This window comes from Sphaerodactylus townsendi, linkage group LG15 (genome assembly GCF_021028975.2).
Source record: "Sphaerodactylus townsendi isolate TG3544 linkage group LG15, MPM_Stown_v2.3, whole genome shotgun sequence".
Taxonomy (NCBI): Eukaryota; Metazoa; Chordata; class Lepidosauria; order Squamata; family Sphaerodactylidae; genus Sphaerodactylus; species Sphaerodactylus townsendi.
Genome location: NC_059439.1, coordinates 18102426 through 18123830, shown reverse-complemented (window position 1 = coordinate 18123830; position 21405 = coordinate 18102426). Strand labels below are relative to the sequence as shown.

Below are 21405 nucleotides of genomic sequence, written 5' to 3'. Positions count from 1 at the left end.
GTGAAGATTTCAACCGTTTTATATCACTTTCAACATGCATTTGCCACTGACTCGCCTCGTCTCCTCTCCTTTCACTAAAAAGCAGACAAATGCTAGGAAAATAACATGCTTGGTCTATTGCTGTTCATTGCGAATGGCAGCTCAGATATGGAGCATGGGACGGAAATGGAACGTTTTGTCTAAATATTTAACTAAATGTAAACATTATCTGAAAGTAGGGATTGGTGACAGCTACATCTTTAAGGTGACATGCGGTCTGGCTTCCAGGAAATGTGCACCACTGGGCCAGGAACACGCTTTCCTTGGTGGCTCAGATAGGATTGTATCCTATCAATTTACTCCACCAAGTTTGAAGACTTCCTCCACCTAAGAAGACTTCCTCCAACGGAAAGTCAATTAAACTGCCACACTGAGTGCTACAGTGTTATGGAATCCAGACCAGAACAAAAATAGTTCCACAGAATGTTGAGGAACATTTTGAATGTACATTTTGCCAGATTGGGGAGGATGGGAGCAGCTCATTATGAATGTGAGCGAGAAAGAGACAGAAGCCTTTTCAGTTATGTTTCATCACGTATGCAGGGATGAAGAAGAAGAAGAAGAAGAGTTTGGATTTATATCCCACCTTTCTCTTCTGAAAGGAGACTCAAGGTGGCTGACAAGCTCCTTTCCCTTCCTCTCCCCACAGCAGACACCTTGTGAGGTAGGTGGGGCTGAGAGAGTTCTGAAGAACTGTAGGCTGTAGGAGTGCGGAAACACATCTGGTTCACCAGGTAAGCCTCTGCCACTCAGGTGGAAGAGTGAGGAATGAAACCTGGTTCTCCAGATTAGAATCCACCTGCTCTTAACCACTACACCACACTGGTTGACACTTCAACCCTCCTGATACGGGCAATTGCTGGTATGTTTGGCTGAGGCTAAAAATATGCATGATGCCCTTTCAGACCAAATGCAATTGCTTATCAGGAGGATCATGCGCACAACATTTTCTCCATACACGTTGTGAAATGAAACAAATGAAAAAGGCTAGAGAAAGAATGGAAACCCAGAGAACTGTACAGGTTTCAAGGGTTAACATAAAATTTTTACGTATAGATTTGCCATGAGGATTCCTTGATTCTAGATTGTGTTCTGATGCCCAGTTTAAAGATGGCTGTGAGTGGCATCAGAATGGACAGTGGTGGATAATCCACCTCCCTGATTAATTTATCAACACAAAGGCCTCTTCCGCACACACAAAATAATGCATTTTCAAACTACTTTCACAACTGTTTGCAAGTGGATTTTGCCATTCCGCACAGCTTCAAAGAGCACTGAAAGCAGTTTGAAAGGGCATTATTCTGCATGTGCGGAATGAGCCAAAGATTATCTTCTTTCTATTAAAAATAAAGTAAACCTCTTTGCTTCCTGGCTGTAAGGTTTTCCGTTTTGTTTTGCCACTGAAACCAATAGCCAGAATTGGCTCTCCACGATATTTTAAGAAGAAAGCAAAGTAATCCAAAAATCCCAGAATCCACTATGAAGTGGAGTAAAATCAAAGCAGAAATATGCTGAGCCATTATGTTGGGCTGTTTTTTAGGGGTCGGCTGTTATATTTAGTACATATTTCATCCCTCGGCTGGTTCAGTTGTCAACGATGGGCGATTACTGTCGACAGCAAGGCCTCCTTAATTAATGTTTTCTTCTCCTGGCTTAAATTTATGCCACCATTACAGATAAATCTGAAGGTGGCATTTTAGGCCTAGCTTAAGCTCCCCTCAGCCCAACAGACGGCAGGTGCTGCATCTGATAAGTCTGTGAGGAGGACACTGAGATATTTGAACGGCACAAGTCAGTCCAGCCACCCTATGACACTTTCGTTTGTAAGCCCCAACATCTCTCAAGGGATATTTAGAAAGTAAACTCCCATCTCCCAGTTAGAAGTCTGAATTTTTCCCCTCGCCCAGCTTTTTCTTTGGATAGCATCCCTTGTCTTCCCATCATTTGTGAGCTTTTGAGGATGCGTGGTGTTAACCGGAATGAACTGAGGTAAATGTGCAAACGTGCCTTTCTGGTCTACCGTAACTTCCAGTTACAGAGTCACAAAAAGCAGACAAGGCAAATGCTGCATTTCACTGCCACTGTAACCGGCTGAGGAGGGCAAGACAAGTGACAACCTGACAGATCCCGCAGTATAAATAAAAGTCCTGGTTCTGTTGTAGCTTCCCCCCTTGCTTCTGTGATCGTGGTGTATCCTTTTCGGTTCTTGGAAGGGGGGCTTTTGCGCTTTCTTTTTCAATCATATTTTCTTTTTGCTGTTCCTGCAGTTCCAATTCGTAAAGGAATAAACGGGAGACAATTGTGACTCGGGGAGACCCTTGAAGGCTTAAAGGTGTGGGAGAAACAGGAGAATTGCTCTCAGCACTGATCCGCTTCGACAAAACCTTCCTTCTCTTGTCCAGCCGCCTCCACTTCGGTGTACGTTGTGTGGTTTCTGAACTTCATGGCAGGCCACTGATGCGGCCTTCGCTGCAGTGTGAGAAAAACAGAGCAGCGCATTAGAAGAAGAAGAAGAAGAAGAAGAAGAAGAAGAAGAAGAAGAAGAAGAAGAAGAAGAAGAAGAAGAAGAAGAAGAGGAGGAGGAGGAGGAGGAGGAGGAGGAGGAGGAGGAGGAGGAGGAGGAGGAGGAGGAGGAGTTTGGATTTATATCCCTCATTCTCTCCTGTAGGAGACTCAAAGGGGCTTACAATCTCCTTGCCCTTCCCCCCTCACAACAAACACCCTGTGAGGTAGGTGGGGCTGAGAGAGCTCCGAGAAGCTGTGACTAGCCCAAGGCCACCCAGCTGGCGTGTGGGAGTGTACAGGCTAATCTGAATTCCCCAGATAAGCCTCCACAGCTCAGGTGGCAGAGCTGGGAATCAAACCCGGTTCCTCCAGATTAGATACATGAGCTCTTAACCTCCTACGCCACTGCTGCTCCCTTAGCATGTGTTAAGAGTGCTCCACACTCTCCAAGCTATCCAGTAATTCCTGACAGATGAAATATTGGAGAAGGAGGTCATGTGGATGTTCCTTTCCGGCTCAAGGCCCCAAACACTTCCACTGCAGAAGCAAGTGGAAATTAATTTTCTGTCTTATAGCCCCATAAATTCGTCCATAAAAATGCTTCCTTTCTTTTGGATTGATCTGCAAAAATATCTCCCTGGTGTAGGACTTGGGTTTGCTTCAGTGCTCTCTGAGCTGCCGCTGTTGGGGCCTAGCTGTTGTGCTGAAAAGGCAAGGTGAATAATCGGTGTGCCACATAGAGCAGGTACTGAACCAGATGCTCAGAATTCAATTTCCAGAACTATATCCACATGGGCTCAAACTGGCAATGATGCCACTGAAGGGGAAAGAGGTAAAAACCAGGGGACAAACAAAAGTTGCATTTTCCTGGTGATTTCTAGTGAGCAGTAACAGCTGTGCAGGCCTCGGTCCAAATGTATAAATAAAAATAATAGAGCTGCACTTTCTTCCCCCAGTGTTTAAACTAGAGTTGAAAACTTTGGGTTGGAAATTCCTGGAGCATTGGAGGAGGAGGAGGAGGATTATTTGGATTTATACTCCACCTTTCTCTCCTGTAAGGAGACTCAAGGTGGTTTACAAGCTCCTTTCCTTTCCACAACAGACATCTGGTGAGATGGGTGGGACTGAGAGAGTTCCAAAGAACTGTGAATAGCCCGAGGTCACCTAGTAGGAATGTAGAAGTTGGGAAACAAATCTGGTTCACCCGATAAGCCTCTGCCACTCAGCTGGAGGAGTGGGGAATCAAACCCGGTTCTCCAGATTAGAATCCACCTACTTTAAACCACTACACCACACTGGCTCAACCATGAAGTTTCTGGTGATTCCTGGAGCTAACCAGTGCCACTTCTGGGTTTTTATAGCCAGTGACATACCATCACACATGATGCTGCAATTTTTGTTAAATTTCTCCTGTTCGTGGCTTAGGCGGATTCAAACATGGGCCCAAAAGAGCAGCGTGAAAACAGTGTGAAAACAGTGTAAAAGGGTTTTAAACCCTTTTACACTGTTTTCACACCGCTGTTTTTGGCCCATGTGGAATCCGCCTCCGAGTAATGCTTGCCGATGCTAACTTCAGTGAGGTACAATGCCATAGACTCCCCCTCCAAAGTCACCATTTTCTCCTGAGAAATTGATCCCTGCGATCTGGAAGCTTTCCTTCCGGGAGTTCTCCAGGTCCTATCTGGAGGTTGGCAATCCTAGGTTAAACCCTTCTTCAGGTTTACTATTTCAAAGCTTTGGCTGGGCTTCAACAGTTTGTTCACTGCATTTTCAGACAGACTTGAAGTTGCAAGGGTTGAACTGACTCTCAAAATCACCTCAAGGAAGAGCCAAGCCGCACTGGAGGTAGGGTTGACGCTGAGGCTGACGTAGATGCCAGCGAGGATGATGGCGGCAATGAGCAAGACAGCCAGCACTATCCCCACAATTGTCCCTGTGTGGATCTGAGAGGCCGCTTTCTCTGTAGGGAGGTCCTTGTTTCCCACACCTGTAGATGGAATTGCCATGGGGGAAAGGGAACAAGAGAGAACAGGAGTTAATCTTTTCTTCAGACACAACCACAAGACAAAAAAGAAATGGGGTCAGAAGAGAAGATGTCAGGGTCAGTGAGGTAATCTCTGTGCAGCAGCATTGCCATGAACCTCCTGGCAACCAGAGGGGGAAATTTTCCAGCAGCAAACAAAGGCCTAGGCCCTCTGTCATTGGCGATGGGTTGATGTAACTTCTGGCACTCACCAGAAATGACATCATCACACTGCTGATGATGTAGGGTGCTCCTGTATTTGGGCAAAAGCTCTATGACAGAAACTGTTTTTTTTTACCATAGAGTTTTTGCCCAATACAAGAGTGTCCCCAAGTCATTGGTGACATGATGATTTCACTTCCGGTGAGTCGTGGAAGTGATATTGACATGTCACCAACAAGATGGGGGCTAGGTCTCAGTTTGCTGCTGGTAAGATGATGGCTGGTTGGCTGAACAACACCAGGGGGGAGCCCAAAGCGGGACATCCCCCCCACCTCCAGTAGGAGTGTGGGAACCCTACTGTGCAGTCTTCTTTGAGCAAAGGTGAAGATCTGAAGCTGAGACACCATTTGAACACTGTTACCCATAAGGTCTTTGCATCAGATTAAACTTCATAAACCACCACTGATCAAGAACAGCCCTTGGAGGATTTTCTTTTGGAGATGCAATAAGACCATTCAGAAACACTTGCGATTTCTGTCCCTTTTTCCAAATCTGTGCATTAGAAATACAAGAGACATGGGACTATATTCAGGAGGTCAAGTGGCATATTGAGGGAATGTGGTAATTGCGGGTAGTCCTGCTTTGCTGCAGGGACTTAAATATATGAACTTTTATAGTTGCCCCAACCTTCCACATATCCAAGTGGCCACCATAGGTCATGTCCTGGCCCCAATACATGGTCTGTGACAGAGCTTCTCATTTCCTCTCTTCATCGAGGTCTGCCCTGTTCCTCCTTGCCTCTCTCATGGTGTAGAGGCAAGGAGGGTGGGTGGTGTCTTCCCTGTGATGTGTACAGTGGTGTGTGGAGACAGGCCAGAATGTGTATAAATTTGTATTTAATCAAGAAACATGGAAATCCAAATGAACCAAAGATACTGAGAATCAAAATGGTGTCTGTGTAAGTGACCAGCAGAAGCCTGCATTTTTGCAGCAGGTCAAAGGAATGTTACCAGCTTGTCAGTGAGTATCCAGGCAAGCAAGATAACATCTTTAGGGTCTTGTAACTACAGGTTACTACGTGACAGCAGACATATGCAATTTATAACTTTGGTTTTTGGGTTAGAAATGAATGTGATTAGTTAAATAGAATAAGTGTTTTTCTATATAGCTAAATGAACACAGAAATGATAATGAGAGATTCACATGTATTTGTATTTCACTATAATTCTATTGTTTTAGAATCAGTATTATAATCTTTTAAATGTTTTAACATTTCAAACTGGGGAATTGTTAGAATCATGTTGGGAGAAGGAAATTTTTATGATCTAAAAGTATGTAGAGTCAGAATGCTGCATTGCTTGAAGGGGATATCTCTCTCTGGGAGAAAACTTAGCAAAACAGGTTTTTCGTGGAGACAGCAAGCTAGTTTTATGGCTGCCCCTTTTACATAGGGGCAGACAGAGAGGGCATGCACTAGCAGCGTTTGAATTACAGAAGGAATGTAATACTTAGGATAAGAGGCTGTCTTACTGTGACCAGGAGACAGATTCTGTCCAATGAGGTTTGAACATACATGCTTGTAGCACGTGAAAGGGGTATGGATTAATACGTGAAACTTAAGGGGATGGACTGTGTGACGTCTGTACTCTTTGTAACTATAAAGACTGGGGTCTTTCGTATGGTGGGTGTGTCTCTTTCGAGAGCCACCCGGGAGGGTCAACCTCCTGTAACCTTCTGTAACCTTCTAAATTCTGCTAAGTAAATACTGTCTGTTTGTTTCTAATGTCAGATGCCTTTTGCTTTTATTTCTAACTTAGTTTTTCTTAAAACTAACTCAGCTGTGTAGGACCAGAAACGCGGTCCTGGCCCCACAGGTGTCTCCACAACATGGGTGGGAGCAGTGAAGTCATTGCTGCCTGGGGTGCCAACACTCCATGGGCTGACCCTGTATACTGAATCCCCAATTAGATTTAGCAGCACCAAATGAGTGTCATTCAGACAAAGTTCAAGCCACGTTGGTAGCCTCCTTCAACATTATAGCACCAAGGAATAAGGAGAGACCTCCTGGCAATTCCCCCTCTTCCCTGCCAGTACTTTAAAGGCCGGTAGAGGGTAGAATGGGGAAAATAGGGGGATGTTGACACGAGGCTAGCAAGCAATATCACTTCTGTCAAAAAACTGCCTGACATTGTGGACAATGCTCGGGGTCTATCCAAAACTCTATGGTTGAACCATAAAGGCTTGGGCAAAGCCTAGAGTGTTGACTGTGATGTTATGACATCATTTCCTGTTTATGCAGAAAGTTTATGACACCAGTGAGCCATTCTCTGTTCCCAAAAATTCTCTGCCAAGGAGAGAGTTCTTGTTATTAGCTATTGACCTGGCCTTTATCAGTAAGAACTGTAAGAGAGGGGGGCATTGAGATAACAAACTCCAGGACATACACATTCCCTAGCATATACATCTCCAAAAAGCATAAGAGTATTAGTCTCTTACCTTCTCCTTCGGCATTCTGGGTTAACTTTGTGTCATCTATCAGAAAGAAAGAAAAGCAAAAGGAAGCAATAGGGTTGCTCAGTAAACTGTCTTATTCAGAGGTAAACTAAATGCTAGAGTTTTGAAAGAGTTGCATTCAGGTTGCCCACAGTCACACAGCAGCTGGTGGAAACTGGGCCCAGGGTGACTGTGGTGATAATTTCACCAAATTTGGCATCTCTATGTGGAGTTTAGTCTTAAGCAGATATGCTCTGAAGTCAGTAAGCCATGAGAAGTTTCCTTAGGACTATGCTCACTGGTCGATTTCCCACTGAAAATCAGATGTAGATTTATCCAAGTTTCGAAATAAACCACTACCTTTAATCACGGTTTCGTTGTCCTCACTGCGCCATGTTCAGTTGAAGACACCTAGGCCTGTCTTGGATCCCAGAAATGTGACAATCCCCACCACCACACAATCAGCTTGCCAGGACTGTCTTGATTGGCTGTTGTGCCGTGTTGGGGCGGGAACTTCTCTTCACGTCATCACGTCAGCCCGTGAAGACGTGAGACCATGAGCAAGGCACCCCTTCTGTGTTTAAATGTTATAATATTATAATGTTAAAATGTTATAACAATACAGAAGAGTGTCCCCTTGCTCTTGTTCCCTCAGTCAAACGTTAGACCAAAACGAAACCATAACGAAGCGAAAACAAATAAATAACTGCGTGCGGATCGCGCACGGGCCGCCACGCTCTGATTGGCTGGCGGCATTTGCGTCATTGTGAATGGTGGGAAATTGAACTGTGTCAGACCGGGGGAGGGCGGTATAAAAATGCAATAATAAATAAATAAAAATAAATAAATCTCCCCACCGATGTGGATTGGTAGCGTGTTTTGCCAAAAAGTTGCACAAGCAACCAGGTATTGGGGAAACATGGGATAAGGCGGAGGAGGAGCGACAGAGCTGGGATTGATCTGTGTTCCATGGTTCGGCAGCGGGGAGACCAGGAGAAAACCGGGATATTTCGGGTGACTATCCCAGGATTAATCACCAGTGGGGAAATCGCCTTTGTCATCAAACCCCAGAAAAATCCGCTTTTTACTTCTCTGTGTGTATATATAGTAATTATTACTTGCACATCTTGCTAGAAAGGTACAGATATAGTTCATCTAGCAGTAATAATGTGGTATATAATAATGAGAGCTCTAGTATTATCATGCAAGTATCACGGAACAATATAAATGTTCACATTCCACATTTTCACCATGTACAGTACAATCTTAAACACAACTCCATTCTTCTAAGCCCACTGAAGTCAATGGTCAATGGTCTCAAAATGGTCTCAAAATGGTCAATGGTCTCAAAAGGGCACAACTGTGTTTGGGTTTGGACTGTAAATGACATTTAAAGATTAATGTAGCTTTCTTGTGCCCCTCCCTTCAGTTATTTGTATCACACACACACTCACACAAATAACTGAAGGGAGAGAATCAATTTCCCCCAAAATTTTAACATTTACTAGTATTGTAGGGTTTTTTCCCCAGAACGCTTCTTTCCAAAAATAGAAATGGAGATTAATATCTCTCTCTCTCTCTCTCTCTCTCTCTCTCTCTCTCTCTCTCTCTCTCTCTCTCTCTCTCTTACATGTGCATATAAATATATAGGCCACATGTCTTTGAAGACTTGATTTCAACCTGGGTCATCGGTTCCTCTGCTGATCTGTTTGCACTGTTAGTTCAGACCGGGAAAGGCATGGTGCGTTCATTTTGCAAAAGTGGTGCCAGGAGGGAGACAGTAAATCCACTCCTGTTTTCCCCTTGCTTCCTCCTTTGGAAGGATTTAGTCACAAAGAAGGAAGAGTTCTGTCTCCTTTGACATAACCACTTCTGGCAGAAATCCTGTGGGCTCTTTCATTCCAGTGGAAGATACAAATGAGATCCAAACAATGGGAATATCAGTAGCATCTGTAAATGTCTCCAGGGCCTAATCTAAGGAACTGCTCTTGCAAAGCTCCCAGGATGTCTTAGCAGCTGGTGCAGAAATACATATCTTTTTCAGTTTCATCATCACAGCCTCTATTCCCACTCAATATGCTCATTCACAGTGCAACATTCTGTTACTTCTAATGAATTTGTTTCACTTATCTACCCATCCTTTATCAATTATATTGTCAACTTCCAAGTGGCACCTGGGAATTCCTGCTATTACATTTGATCTCCAAGTAACCAAAATCAGTTCTCCAGGAGAAAAAAAGCTACTTTGGAGAATGGACGCTATGGAATTATACCCTGCTGAAGTCTCTCCCCACCCAAATTGTCCCCACAACTAACATCCTCAAAATCTAAATTAGTGCTGGCAACCGGATCTATCAACAAAAGGCCAGATCCCCAGGAATGGACTTGGCCTCTTATTTACCAGCTTGACAGCTGCTACACATCTCTGGTTCCCAATTTCCTGAGGAGTAGAGAAAAAATGGCCTCCATGTAGTGTCACTCTAGGAATTTACCCGAATCTCTATGTTAAAAACCTACGAGAGGTAGCCTACAGCATCACCTGGAAGTGACGTCACATCCTCTCCAAACTCCACCCTCGCCAAGCACCGTCCCTTGAGTCTCCTGGCATTTACTGAGGCCCTTGGGTACCCTCCAAATTCCTATCATTTAGCAACACTGCTCCTATCCAAGACTGTGACTGTGAATAAAATGGTGTTAGAGGTCAATCTTCAGCAAACTAAAGAACAGGTTCTCTAGCTTGCATTACGCAATGTCACTGTAATTAACACAAGTGCCACAAAACCACTCAGACATTTCTTCACATATTATGGCTTGTGGTGGAATCCTTACAGAGTGATATATGGACCTTACGAATGTCTTCCTGCTGTTGAAGCAGAACTCATAAACTTGGAAACAATAAATAAGTAGTAAATAAGTAATTAAAAAAACCCAGTATGTCTTTCTACTTATTTATTGTTTCCTTCATGACTGGAACAACAATTTAATGTGAACTGAATTAAAAATATATTGGTCCCATAGGAAGTTTAGATGGTTACTGAAATGTATTGCTGTATGCTTCTTAATTGTTGCTTTTGTAGATTATTTTATTGTCATATGTGGAGTATATGATATTTTTGAATGGTGTTAGCTGCGCTGAGCCTGGCCTCTAGGCTGGGAAAGGGCGGGAATGTCAAATCAAATCAAATAAACAGATCACTTATGGTGAGATCACAGAGGCTCCTCCAATCTCACCCAAAGGCAGTGGGCCTAGCCTTAATGGAAATGAGTTGGGGTCACAATGGGTAGAGTCTACAACAGTGGTTCTCAACCTGGGGGTCGGGACCCCTTTGGGGGTCGAACAACCCTTTCACAGGGGTCACCTAACACTCTGCATCAGTGTTCTCCATCTGTAAAATGGATAAATGTTAGGGTTGGGGGTCACCCCAACATCAGGAACTGTATTAAAGGGTCGTGGCATTAGGAAGGTCGATAGAGCTTATATGTATCTTATTTATATTTTGTTTATGTTTTAAATTGTGCTCTATCTGTTATTTAAAATGTTGTACACCGCCCAGAGCCCTCTGGGGAGAGGGCGGTATATAAAACTAATAAATAACAATAACCACTACAAGGCCTTCATTGCTTCTGCAGGTTTGGCCTTGGCCTTGGCCTCCCTACTTAAAGGACATGGCAGGCAAGAAAGAAAGCAGTGGGCGGGGCTCAGGATAGGTTCCACCCCTGCCATATATGTGACCTCCAACAGTTGATAACCTTATCAGCCTCAGGTTATTAGAAGAGAAGAAGAGTTTGGATTTATATCCCACCCCCCTTTCTCTCCTGTAAGCGAATCAAAGGGGCTTACAATCTCCTTTCCCTCCCCCCCACAACAAACACCCTGTGAGGTGGGTGGGGCTGAGAGAGCTCCGAAAACCTGTGACTAGCCCAAGGTGGCATGTGTTGGAGTGCACAAGCTAATCTGGTTCACCAGCTAAGCCTCCACAGCTCAAGTAGCAGAGCAGGGAATCAAACCCAGTTCTCCAAATTAGAGTGCACCTGCTCTTGACCACTACACCACTGCTGCTCCTTGTAAGGGGAGAACAATCCTGACCTGGAGAGCCCAGGCTGGCCTGATTGTGTCAGATCTCAAAAGCTAGGCAGGGTCAGCCCTGGGAAGTATTTTGATGGAAGAACCCCAAGGAATACCAGGGTCATGATGATGAAGAGCCAAACAATGGCAAACCACCTCTGAAAGTTCTTTCCTTGAAAACCCTACAGAGTAAAGTAAGTCAGTTGTGATTTGACGGCAAAAAAAGGGGGGAAGTACTTTTTATTTATTTGTTCTCCCTTTAAGGCACAGGTGTCAAACTCGCAGCCCTCCAGATGTTATGGACATCATGGAGGGCCATGAGTTTGACACCTATGCTTTCAGGGCTAATAGAAGTATTGGGAGGGAAATGTATTTTCTTATGTTACTTTTCAAATGGCTACTTTTATGATTTTGCCTGTTAAAACTAGGAAGACGTTTAAATCCTCTGCTTAATAAGGGCTGAAATGTTTCTTTATACGAAAGCAGCATTACGTTTTAGCTGTGCTGAATATTGAAATATTTTAAATAGTGATTGGATGGGATTTATAGTTCATGTGTGTGATTTGGTATGGTTGAGTGTTATTTACTTATGGTATGTTCTTGTGTGTGCTTATGTTTGATGCTTATGTTATCTTATTTATGACCGATAGTTGTAACATTAGATTCGATTTGAGTAGTGAAGCAATTAGGGCTGACAGCTCTGGCTTGGGAAATCCTGGAGATTTGAACAGAGGCATATCTAGGGAAAATGTAGCCTGGCGCAAAATCTGAGTTTTCTGCCCCCCGCCCCCCAACCAAACAACTTTTTTTGCACCAGGTCATCTCAAAGTCACCATCATATTATAGAACCCAGGGGGAAGGAGGAGGGGTGTGGAGGGCGATTCCCTCCCCCACGTGACTAAATGGACACAGCCCGGGCACATTTGACCCCATATGTCCCCCTGGATGGTACGCCCCTGGGTTTGAGGGCAGAGCTAGCTCATCAGGGTATAATACCATTGAGTCCAATTCCCAAAGGTATCATTTCCAGGGCAACTGATCTCTGTTGTTTGGAGTTCAGTTGTAATTCCGGGCGGTCTCTAGCCACTATCTGGAGATTGGCAACTCTAGAAACTATCCAAGGAAACATTTAAATCTAACCACACAGCCTTAGTCTGTATTAGGGTTCCTATAGCCCGTGGTGGCGAACCTTTGGCACTCCAGATGTTATGGACTACAATTCCCATCAGCCCCTGCCAGCATGGTCAATTGGCCATGCTGGCAGAATCTGATAAGGAATTATGAATCCACACAGCCTAGAGTGCCAAAATTCACCACTATAGTCTCGAACCCTAATGAACTAAAATAAGGCTAATGGATGGGAATTGTAGGGGCTGATGGGAATTGTAGTCCATAACATCTGGAGTGCCAAAGGGGCTGATGGGAATTGTAGTCCATAACATCTGGAGTGCCAAAGGTTCGCCACCACTGCTATAGACAAAGATCACTGGAAAGGTCTATTCCCAGTCTGGGGAGCAACTATAACTGGATGTTGATTGGGCGCCATTTTTCTCCATCTTTCCAATCCCGCTCTTTTATTGCTCCTACAAGTAAATTTTCCTGCTCCTGGCACAGCTGGCTTTTGCAGTCTTCTTCCAAGAAAAAAAAATTAATTTCATGACTAAATATGTTGTCCACAAAAAAAAAGTGAGGGAAAACACACACCCTTTTCCCCATCCAAATTTTAAAATGAATTGGGAGATCATCACAGCTGCAGTGGGGGGGGGGAGGGGGCATCCCTCGCCCTTTGATAGCTCTTTTCAAAGTCAAATCTGTCACAAAAGAATCCTTTCCTCTCCTTCCTTCGTTGCTGAAGGGCAATTACTAATGTTCTCTGCTATTTATTTTAATTAGCAGCTCACGACAGGGACTGCTAAGCAGCAAAAATGAACTGGTACCTGTCGCTATTCTCAGAGGGGATCCGGCTTTGGTGCTAACGGAGCCACATTATGCATAAGATCCTGGGGGACAAGGCAGAACTTCTTCGGCTGGAGAAAATTAGGTTAGATTAGAATGATGTCCTACTTCTTAGCAAACGCGGTCACAATTGCATCTTCTTGATATCTAATGGCTAATTTCTAAAATGAGAGGGAATGGGGCTCTGGGGTCTGCCTGAAGGCAAATATCCCCTTGGCCAGATGTGTGTCAGCCAGAGGTGTACCGGAGGAAAATGGTGCACGGGGCAAGACCTGCTCCAGCCCCCCCGCCCCATGCCCCACTTACCCAAGTCGCCAGGACCTGGCCCTGGCTACTGCCGCCCCCGCCCCCTCCATCAGACCAGAGGCCACACCTGCCTCACTCCAGGGGTGCCCGGGCCGGTGGCCCGCAAGTTGCCAAGTTGCTGTGACCCGACGCACCTGCCAAAGGGACATGTACAGGCTCCCGGCTTGATCACATGGGGAGGGGGACTTGATTTTGCGCCCCCCACATGATCTACTGGGTGGGTCCAGGCCATGCTGGAAGGGGCTGATGGGAACTGTAGTCCATAACATCTGGAGTGACCACTCGCTTTCTGCTAAGTGACTGTAATCCATCGATCACCTTGGCAGTGGCTAAATTCTTGGAAAGCATTTTAAACACCCGTATTTAAATGTTTTAAAAGTTTTCTCTTTTAAATGGAAATATACTAATAATTTATATGCCATTAAAGGTTAAAATGAAATGAAATGAACATCTGGAGTGCCAAAGGTTTGCCACCACTGCTCTAGTAGATCCACCCCTGGTGTCAGCTGCCTATTGTTACTCATATTTTACGTTATTCATATTCTTTCCTCAAGTTTTACTACAGACTTCCAGAGCTTTGTGCCTTTCCAGTAGAAAAATTCAGTGTTGTGCGCATGCATAGTTGTTTTAACTCAGTGTCTCTCAGACTGAAGATCTCAAACCGGGGATGCGAAAGAAAGTCTGAATGCTGTCATAGATGGGTCAGAAGTAGAGTTCCCAGGCTGGCACCTAGAAATAGCAGAAGGTTCGAAGGGAAGTAGGGCATATCGGCAGAAAATAGTACCCAAGGCAAGCACTGAAATTGTGCTTGCTCCAAACTTCCAGGGGTGGGGCGGGGGCTGGGGCTGGGGCGGGGGATGACTTCTCCCAGGTGCTGGCTTAACTCACTTCCTCTCTCTCCAGGCTTCTCTTCAACCTTACCTGATTCTCAGGAGAGTTAAAACATATCCTAAAACTATTTCCTCCAGCGTAAATTCCATTTGGCCTTGCTGGCAGGGGCTGATAGGAATCGTAGTCCAAGAACATCTGGAGGGCCAGAATGGGATACCCCTGGCCTACACCATTCATTGAAATCACAGTTCTTGGCTTCCTTAGGTGTAAGAGGTAGGCGTACCATCACACCTCCCCTTCTGCCTCCAATCATAACTGTTGACCCTGACAGTACCTTCAGTGGTTAAGCTGTCAACAAAATGGGAAGAAGTAGTGGTGACGTCTTCTCTGAATGGTGTGAAGGGACTGGTGTCAGGGGGTGACGAGTAGTAATGTTCATCCTCTTCGAAATCTGCACAGGTCCTCTCCTCTGACTGAAACAACAAGCCAAACCAGACTGTTACTTGGCTGCTGCTACTGTTGGGAACACTGTTCCATGATTAGTGGGCTTTCAAGTCACATCAGGGCCCTACCCAGTTTGTGTCTACCGTGTGGGTTTGACTCTTCCCCTGAACTTCACCGTTGTCTCTTCATTTTACTCTGCTCCTTGAAATGCCCGTTGTCCTAGTTTCCAGCTGGCTTCCTGGTAACTAAACCTCTTCTTCATTTATTAAACATCAGGGGGAAGAATCGTTTGAGTAACGCCATGCTGACTCAGCTTCTAAGAGACCAAGGCCCTCACCTTAATATGGCGTTAGCAGTTTCTTGGCTAAAATTTGCAGAGTAAGAATCAACTGAGACTTAAATATGCTGGCTTTGTTGCTCCTTTTTCTCAGCATGTGTCCTGTTTATCCCAATTTTATCAATCTAAGGCTGTTTTCCCACTCACTGTTTGTTGCGCGCTACTTTCCCCAAGTAACGCGGGGTCCAGCGGCCCTCCCCACTACAGGGGCGGTGACAACGCAGCCGCCCCGACTCTGCCGCTCTCGCGCCCTCTCAGCGCGCGTCATTTCTGGCGCTGTTCGGAACAGCGCCTTTTGGATGACGCACGGGGCAATGGGGAAGCCCGGAAAGTTCAGCCTCCAGAGCTGCGCTCCAGCCAATCAGAACAAAGACCCACCCTGCCGATCACCAGCGAATGCGGCGAGTGCTGCTCCTTTGCAGCCACGGCAGACAGCAAAGCTTTCCTTGCAATTTACAAGCTGAAATTAGGGGAGAGCGGCTTAAAGCCCTCAAAAGCTGCCAATTCCTCTGAGACCAGTTTGCCTCAGCAGCATTTTTTTTAGGTTAGGAGAAATCGCCCTAAAACTGAGTGAATGCCATTAATTGCAACTTGAACGTGCTGGTTTTATTGCTGTTTTTCTTCACATATTTCCTTCCCACCCTAGTTTATTTCTGTAAACTTGAATGAATGCCGTTAAAGGTCATTTGAATTCAAGTACACGTACACAATTGCTTATGGAAACGTGATGGCCAAAGGGTCCGGCAGCCCCAATAAATAGTTGATGTTCAGGGCAGCAGGTGAGCTACCCTCAGCACTAACAATTTCATTAGTGAGGACTACAGTTCATCCTTATAACGTTACCAGCATGATGCAGTGGTTAAGAGCAGATGGGTTCTAATCTGGAGAACCGGGTTTGATTCCCCGCCCTGCCATTTGAGCTGTGGAGGCTTATCTGGTGAACCAAATCTGTTTTCACACTCCTACATTCCTGCTGGGTGACTTTGGGCTAGTCACAGTTCTCTCAGCTCTCTCTCAGCTCCACCTACCTCACAAGGTGTCTGTTGTGGGGAGAGAAAGGGAAAGGAGCTTGTAAGCCACCTTGTGTCTCCTTCCAGGAGAGAAAGGTGGGGTATAAATCCAAACTCTTCTTCTTAAGAACATAAGAACATAAGAACAAGCCAGCTGGATCAGACCAGAGTCCATCTAGTCCAGCTCTCTGCTACTCGCAGTGGCCCACCAGGTGCCTTTGGGAGCTCACATGCAGGATGTGAAAGCAATGGCCTTCTGCGGCTGTTGCTCCCAAGCACCTGGTCTGCTAAGGCATTTGCAATCTCAGATCAAAGAGGATCAAGATTGGTAGCCATAAATCGACTTCTCCTCCATAAATCTGTCCAAGCCCCTTTTAAAGCTATCCAGGTTAGTGGCCATCACCCACCTCCTGTGGCAGCATATTCCAAACACCAATCACATGGGTTCTTGTTCTATTACAATGGCTGAAATCCTAGATCAAGAGTCCCCAATCTTATTGAGCCTGTGGGTTGGGAAATATCTGGAGATTTTGAGGGTGGAGTCTGGGGAGGGACGCCATTAGGATATAATGCAACACAGTCCATGTTCTAAAGTACAGGTGTCAAACGTGCGGCCGTCCAGAAGTTATGGACTACAGTTCCCATCATCCCCTGCCAGAATGGTGCTGGCAGGGGATGATGGGAACTGTAGTCCATAACATCTGAAGGGCCGCACGTTTGACACCTATGTTCTAAAGCCATCATTTTCTCCAGGGAACTGCTCTTGGTCTTCTGGAGGTCAACAGTAATGGTGAAAGATCTCCAGGAGTCATGTGGAAGTTGGCAGCCCAGCTATGGACACTTGGAATGTTAGGAACTGGGAGTGGGCATTACCACAAAATGACTGCCACAGGAAGCAATTGCAAGATGGCTGCCATAATATGCTGGGCCAATCAGAAAATGTCGGGAGGTTGCAAGACAGCTGTTTCTAAACAGGTGTTGCTGTGGGCACAAAGGAGGAAGGAGTTTTTGGACCTTTGGATCCCCCTGCAGTTACTTTGGCCAGGCTGTGGCCCCTCCTGCAGAATCATGCACTTTCATTCCACTTTCACCATTGTTTGCAATTGGATTTTGCTAGTCTGCACAGTAAAATCCAGCTGCAAAGTGGATTGAAAGTGCATTATTTTGCATGTGCGGAAAGGGCCTCTGTGTCGCCAAATCACTGCCGCTTTATGGCAAACCCGTAGGGTTTTCAAGGCCAGAGATGAACAGAAGTGGTTTGCCATTACCCTGGACTTCCTTGGTGGTCTCCTGCCCAAACATGAACAGTGACCAACCCTGCTTAGTTTTTGGCATCTGGCTAGCCTGGGCCATCCTCGTCAGGGCTAGTCAAAACCTACCTTCTGGTTTAAGAAGTACAGTGAGTTGCTCTTTTGTAACAATATATCATGAAATAGACAAAGGAGGGAGTCATGGTTAAGTACCAACTGGGGATGCCTAGTCATTTTTCTTGCTTTCCATTTCCTTAATGATAATCTTACCTCTCGAGCACAGTCGTATGTCAACCACTCTTCACGGTGTCGGTCAAATCCGCTGGAACACCTGTGGAGAAAGGGACGTATGCATTGACATTGCAAAATCTAACCTGTTTGTTGAAAATGCCGCCACCCCACCATCTCACAATGAACTTATGGAGTAATAATCTTTTTTGGGGGGGTGGGGATTAGTGATGAAATTGCCTCAGATCTCACATCTGCACAAGAGCTTTCTTGAATATGTGTTGCTGCATTTTAGCAGAGAAAATGGAAGAAGACACAGGGCAGGAAGAAGATACATGGGCACAATACTCCTTCCCTATGTGCCGAGGCAGAGCTCCAAGGGGATAGGGGTGCGCGCGATGCACCGGGTGTGCGCCCCCCCCGCAGGGGCATGGCCAGGGGCGTAATGCCCATTGGGCAAGGTGGGCAGCTTCCCAGGGCTTGTGGGGGGCATCAAAATGCAGGGTTCGTTTTTGGGTATTTTAATGGTTTTCCATTTTTGGCCTGCAGGGGGTGCAGTTTTTAGGTTAGTGGCACCAAAATTTCAGAGTATTGTCAGGAGACTGTCCTTATGCGATCCCCCAAGTTTGGTGCAGTTTGGTTCAGGGGGGCCAAAGTTATGGACCCTCAAAACTGAAGCCCCCATCTCCTATTAGCTCCCATTGGAAACAATAGGGGATGGGGCACCCCCTTTGGGAGTCCATAACTTTTGACTCCTTGAACCAAACCTCACCAAACTTGAAGGGTAGCATAAGGTCAGTCTCCTATTGATACACGGAAATTTTGGTGCTGATATGTCCAGAAATGCACCCCCTGCATGCACCAATGTCCTGGTGCAAAAAAAAAATTGGTTGTGGTGGTGTGGCCGCCCATGGGCGGGGGGGGGGGATCAGGTTTTGCCCAGGGCTACAGTTTGCCTCGTTACGCCCCTGGGCATGGCGAGGGCATTCTGGGGGCGTTCTGGGGGCATTCCGGGGTGGGACGGGGCAGGGGCAGAGGACACATCAATGCACCGGGCGCTTTCCCCCTCTTTCCGTCCCTGCCTATGTGAGACAGCTTCACCCATGCACAGCCTACAGTTCTGAATATCTGTCATTTAGACAAACGGGGGAAAATCTGGGCAGGATTTGAATGTACGAGTGCTGCTTAGCTTGAAGAAATCTGAATACTCCATGCCCAAGATTTATAAAAATATCCACAGCAAGCATGCCTAGAGATCCTAAACTGCTTCACACAACCAGAAACCTAAATATCTTTCAAGAAAGTTGAGGTTCCTTTGGAGAAGCCACAAACTATAGCTTTCTGAAAGTCATTTGATAACCAATGCCTAGCAAACCAAACTGCCATTTCCCTGCCTTCTTTGGGAAACCACGACCAGATTCAAATATACATGAGTTCTTATTTTGAGATGGGGACATTTGCTTCCAAATATTTGTATACTGACCTGGCACTGGATCGTCCGGCCTCATTCTAAGTGGGAGGGATGAGTTATTTTTAAGTGTATGATTTTATAATCAGAAGTCCCAGATGGGCGTTGGTGCACTAGATATGCGGATGGATAAATGTAACAACTGAGAGGCTGAAAATGCCTTTCCTTAAGAAACTGGAGATTTCTTCCAACACAGCTGGGCTGGAAGAATCCAAATGTTCTTTCTATCTGGTTGTGAATGTGTGAGTGTGCTGGAAAGGCACAGATTATAATTTTCTAGAAAATACAGAGAGCTTGGAAGACAGCATGTATCTATCTGCGTATCTCTGCCTAGGTTGATTCTCTGAACCCCTTGGAGAAAGGGTGGGATTTAAATACATATATATCAAATAAATAAACACAGCAAATAAATAAACACAGCATCTTTTGGGTGCTGTGTGAAGAGAAATGTACAAACTTCCCAGCTTGCGGTCGTCTGTCCATTTGTATCCTCCCCCACTCCCAATACAGGAATCTGAAAACAGTGATCAATACCACGGGTTCCAAGAGACTTGGACTGTAGGCTAGCCAGACATCTTGGAGATTAAAAACTTGGAAAATAAATTTAAGCTTAATCATCTGTTTGAATTCCTGGCCACATAGCAAACAAAGTTGATCTTTGGGCACAGGCAGCTATGCAGATGGCGGGACTGTATTCTTTTCCAGGCAATGGCGGGGAACAAATTATGAAATTATGGTAACTAAAGATAGTGCTTTAGTATCCAAGCCCATGTGGGGGACTTTACATCTGCTTGGTTAGACCGCATTGTAGCCCCTTTGGTTGATTTGCAACGGCATGACTCATAAGGAACTCACAAGAAAAGAAGGGGAAAAGAAGCCCAGTTAAGCCTTTTATTTTATTAACAGCTCAGTCCTAAGTGGCGTTAATAGCCTTCTAAGCCCATTGATTGCAATTGATTTGGAAGCGTGTAACTCTGCTTTGAATTGCACTGTAAATTAAGTAAAACCATCCTTCTAGTCAAGGTGATTTTCCTTGTGGTTGTAAGAGCGGTTCTTGGAAGGTCTGATTTTCCCTTTTCTTAAAGTTGCCAATATCCAGGGGCAGCCTGGAGATCTCCAGCAGTGGCGTAGTGGTTAAAAGCAGGTGCATTCTAATCTGGAGGAACCAGGTTTGATTCCCCGCTCTGCCACTTGAGCTGTGGGGGCTTATCTGGGGCATTCAGATTAGCCTGTGCACTCCAACACACGCCAGCTGGGTGACTTTGGGCTAGTCACAGTTCTTTGGAGCTCTCTCAGCCCCACCCACCTCACAGGGTGTTTGTTGTGAGGGGGGAAGGGCAAGGAGATTGTAAGCCCCTTTGAGTCTCCTGCAGGAGAGAAAGGGGGGATATAAATCCAAACTCTTCTTCTTCTTCCTGGATTTACAGGCGATCTCCAGATACAGAGATAATTTCCCCTGCTGAAAACAGCAGCTTTGGAGGATGGACCCTATGGCTTGTTCCTCAGCCTGAGGGAAGGGACCCCCAAAGTGGGTCATGATATCTCTGCAAGTGGGATGCAGGCCATGCCCACTGTGATAGCTGCCCCTGCCCTGTCCACTGTTCTCTTTTGCATCTTGGAAACCTAGAAACAATTTCTTCCGTGTCATACAAAATAGTTGTCATTCTTTCTTCATTGCACATACATGTTGATCAAGTAAACAGTCCCCTGATGGTCACTAGAGTGCGTGAGAATCTTGCAGGGGGAGGACAGAGGGAATATGGAGAAGGAATGTGTGGTCCAAGGCTGGAATGTAACTTCCATATGAAAGGCTGCAAATGTTGGAATGTCCCTTGCTTGTGGTCGGGGGGGGGGGGTGCACCCTTCGTGGGATGTTTTGTTGGATCCTCAAAAACATCTGGTTAGCCACTGTAGAAAATGGAACGCTGAACCAGGTGGATGCCAGGTTACAGTTTGCCTATATATGTATATATATATATGGGCCAGTCCTGCATAGGTCATCTCACCAAGTAAATGTGGACCTGTGAGTCACTGTACTGAAAAGGCTGGGAGCTGCTGCATGACAGTATACCCCATTGGGGTCCCTCCCTTTCCCAAATGCTGCCCTCTTCAGAACCCATGCACAAATCTCTAAGAATGACCAAACTCAGAGCTGTCTAACCTACATTGATCTTTGTAGAAGTTGGGCCTCCTTTTACAATGACATGGGATTGCGTAGCCTTAACAAGGGTTAACTAGCTCAGCAAAAGTAGAGAGGTGTTGAATTATCCATTAACCACTATTCTGA

At 45.5% G+C, this 21405-nt stretch overlaps 1 protein-coding gene across 1 annotated transcript in view; it reads right to left on the bottom strand.

Moving 5' to 3' along the window:
• Positions 1-1402: 1402 nt before the first annotated feature.
• PLXDC1 (plexin domain containing 1) overlaps positions 1403-21405 on the bottom strand; it is an 88612-nt gene continuing 68609 nt past the window's right edge. The window contains exons 10-14 of the mRNA XM_048517595.1: positions 17693-17753; positions 14716-14854; positions 7226-7261; positions 4362-4531; positions 1403-2508 (exon numbers count right to left, since the gene is read on the bottom strand). Of these exons, the coding sequence (XP_048373552.1) occupies positions 2398-2508; positions 4362-4531; positions 7226-7261; positions 14716-14854; positions 17693-17753 (517 nt within the window). The 3' untranslated portion in view covers positions 1403-2397. The remainder of the gene's footprint in view (positions 2509-4361; positions 4532-7225; positions 7262-14715; positions 14855-17692; positions 17754-21405) is intronic.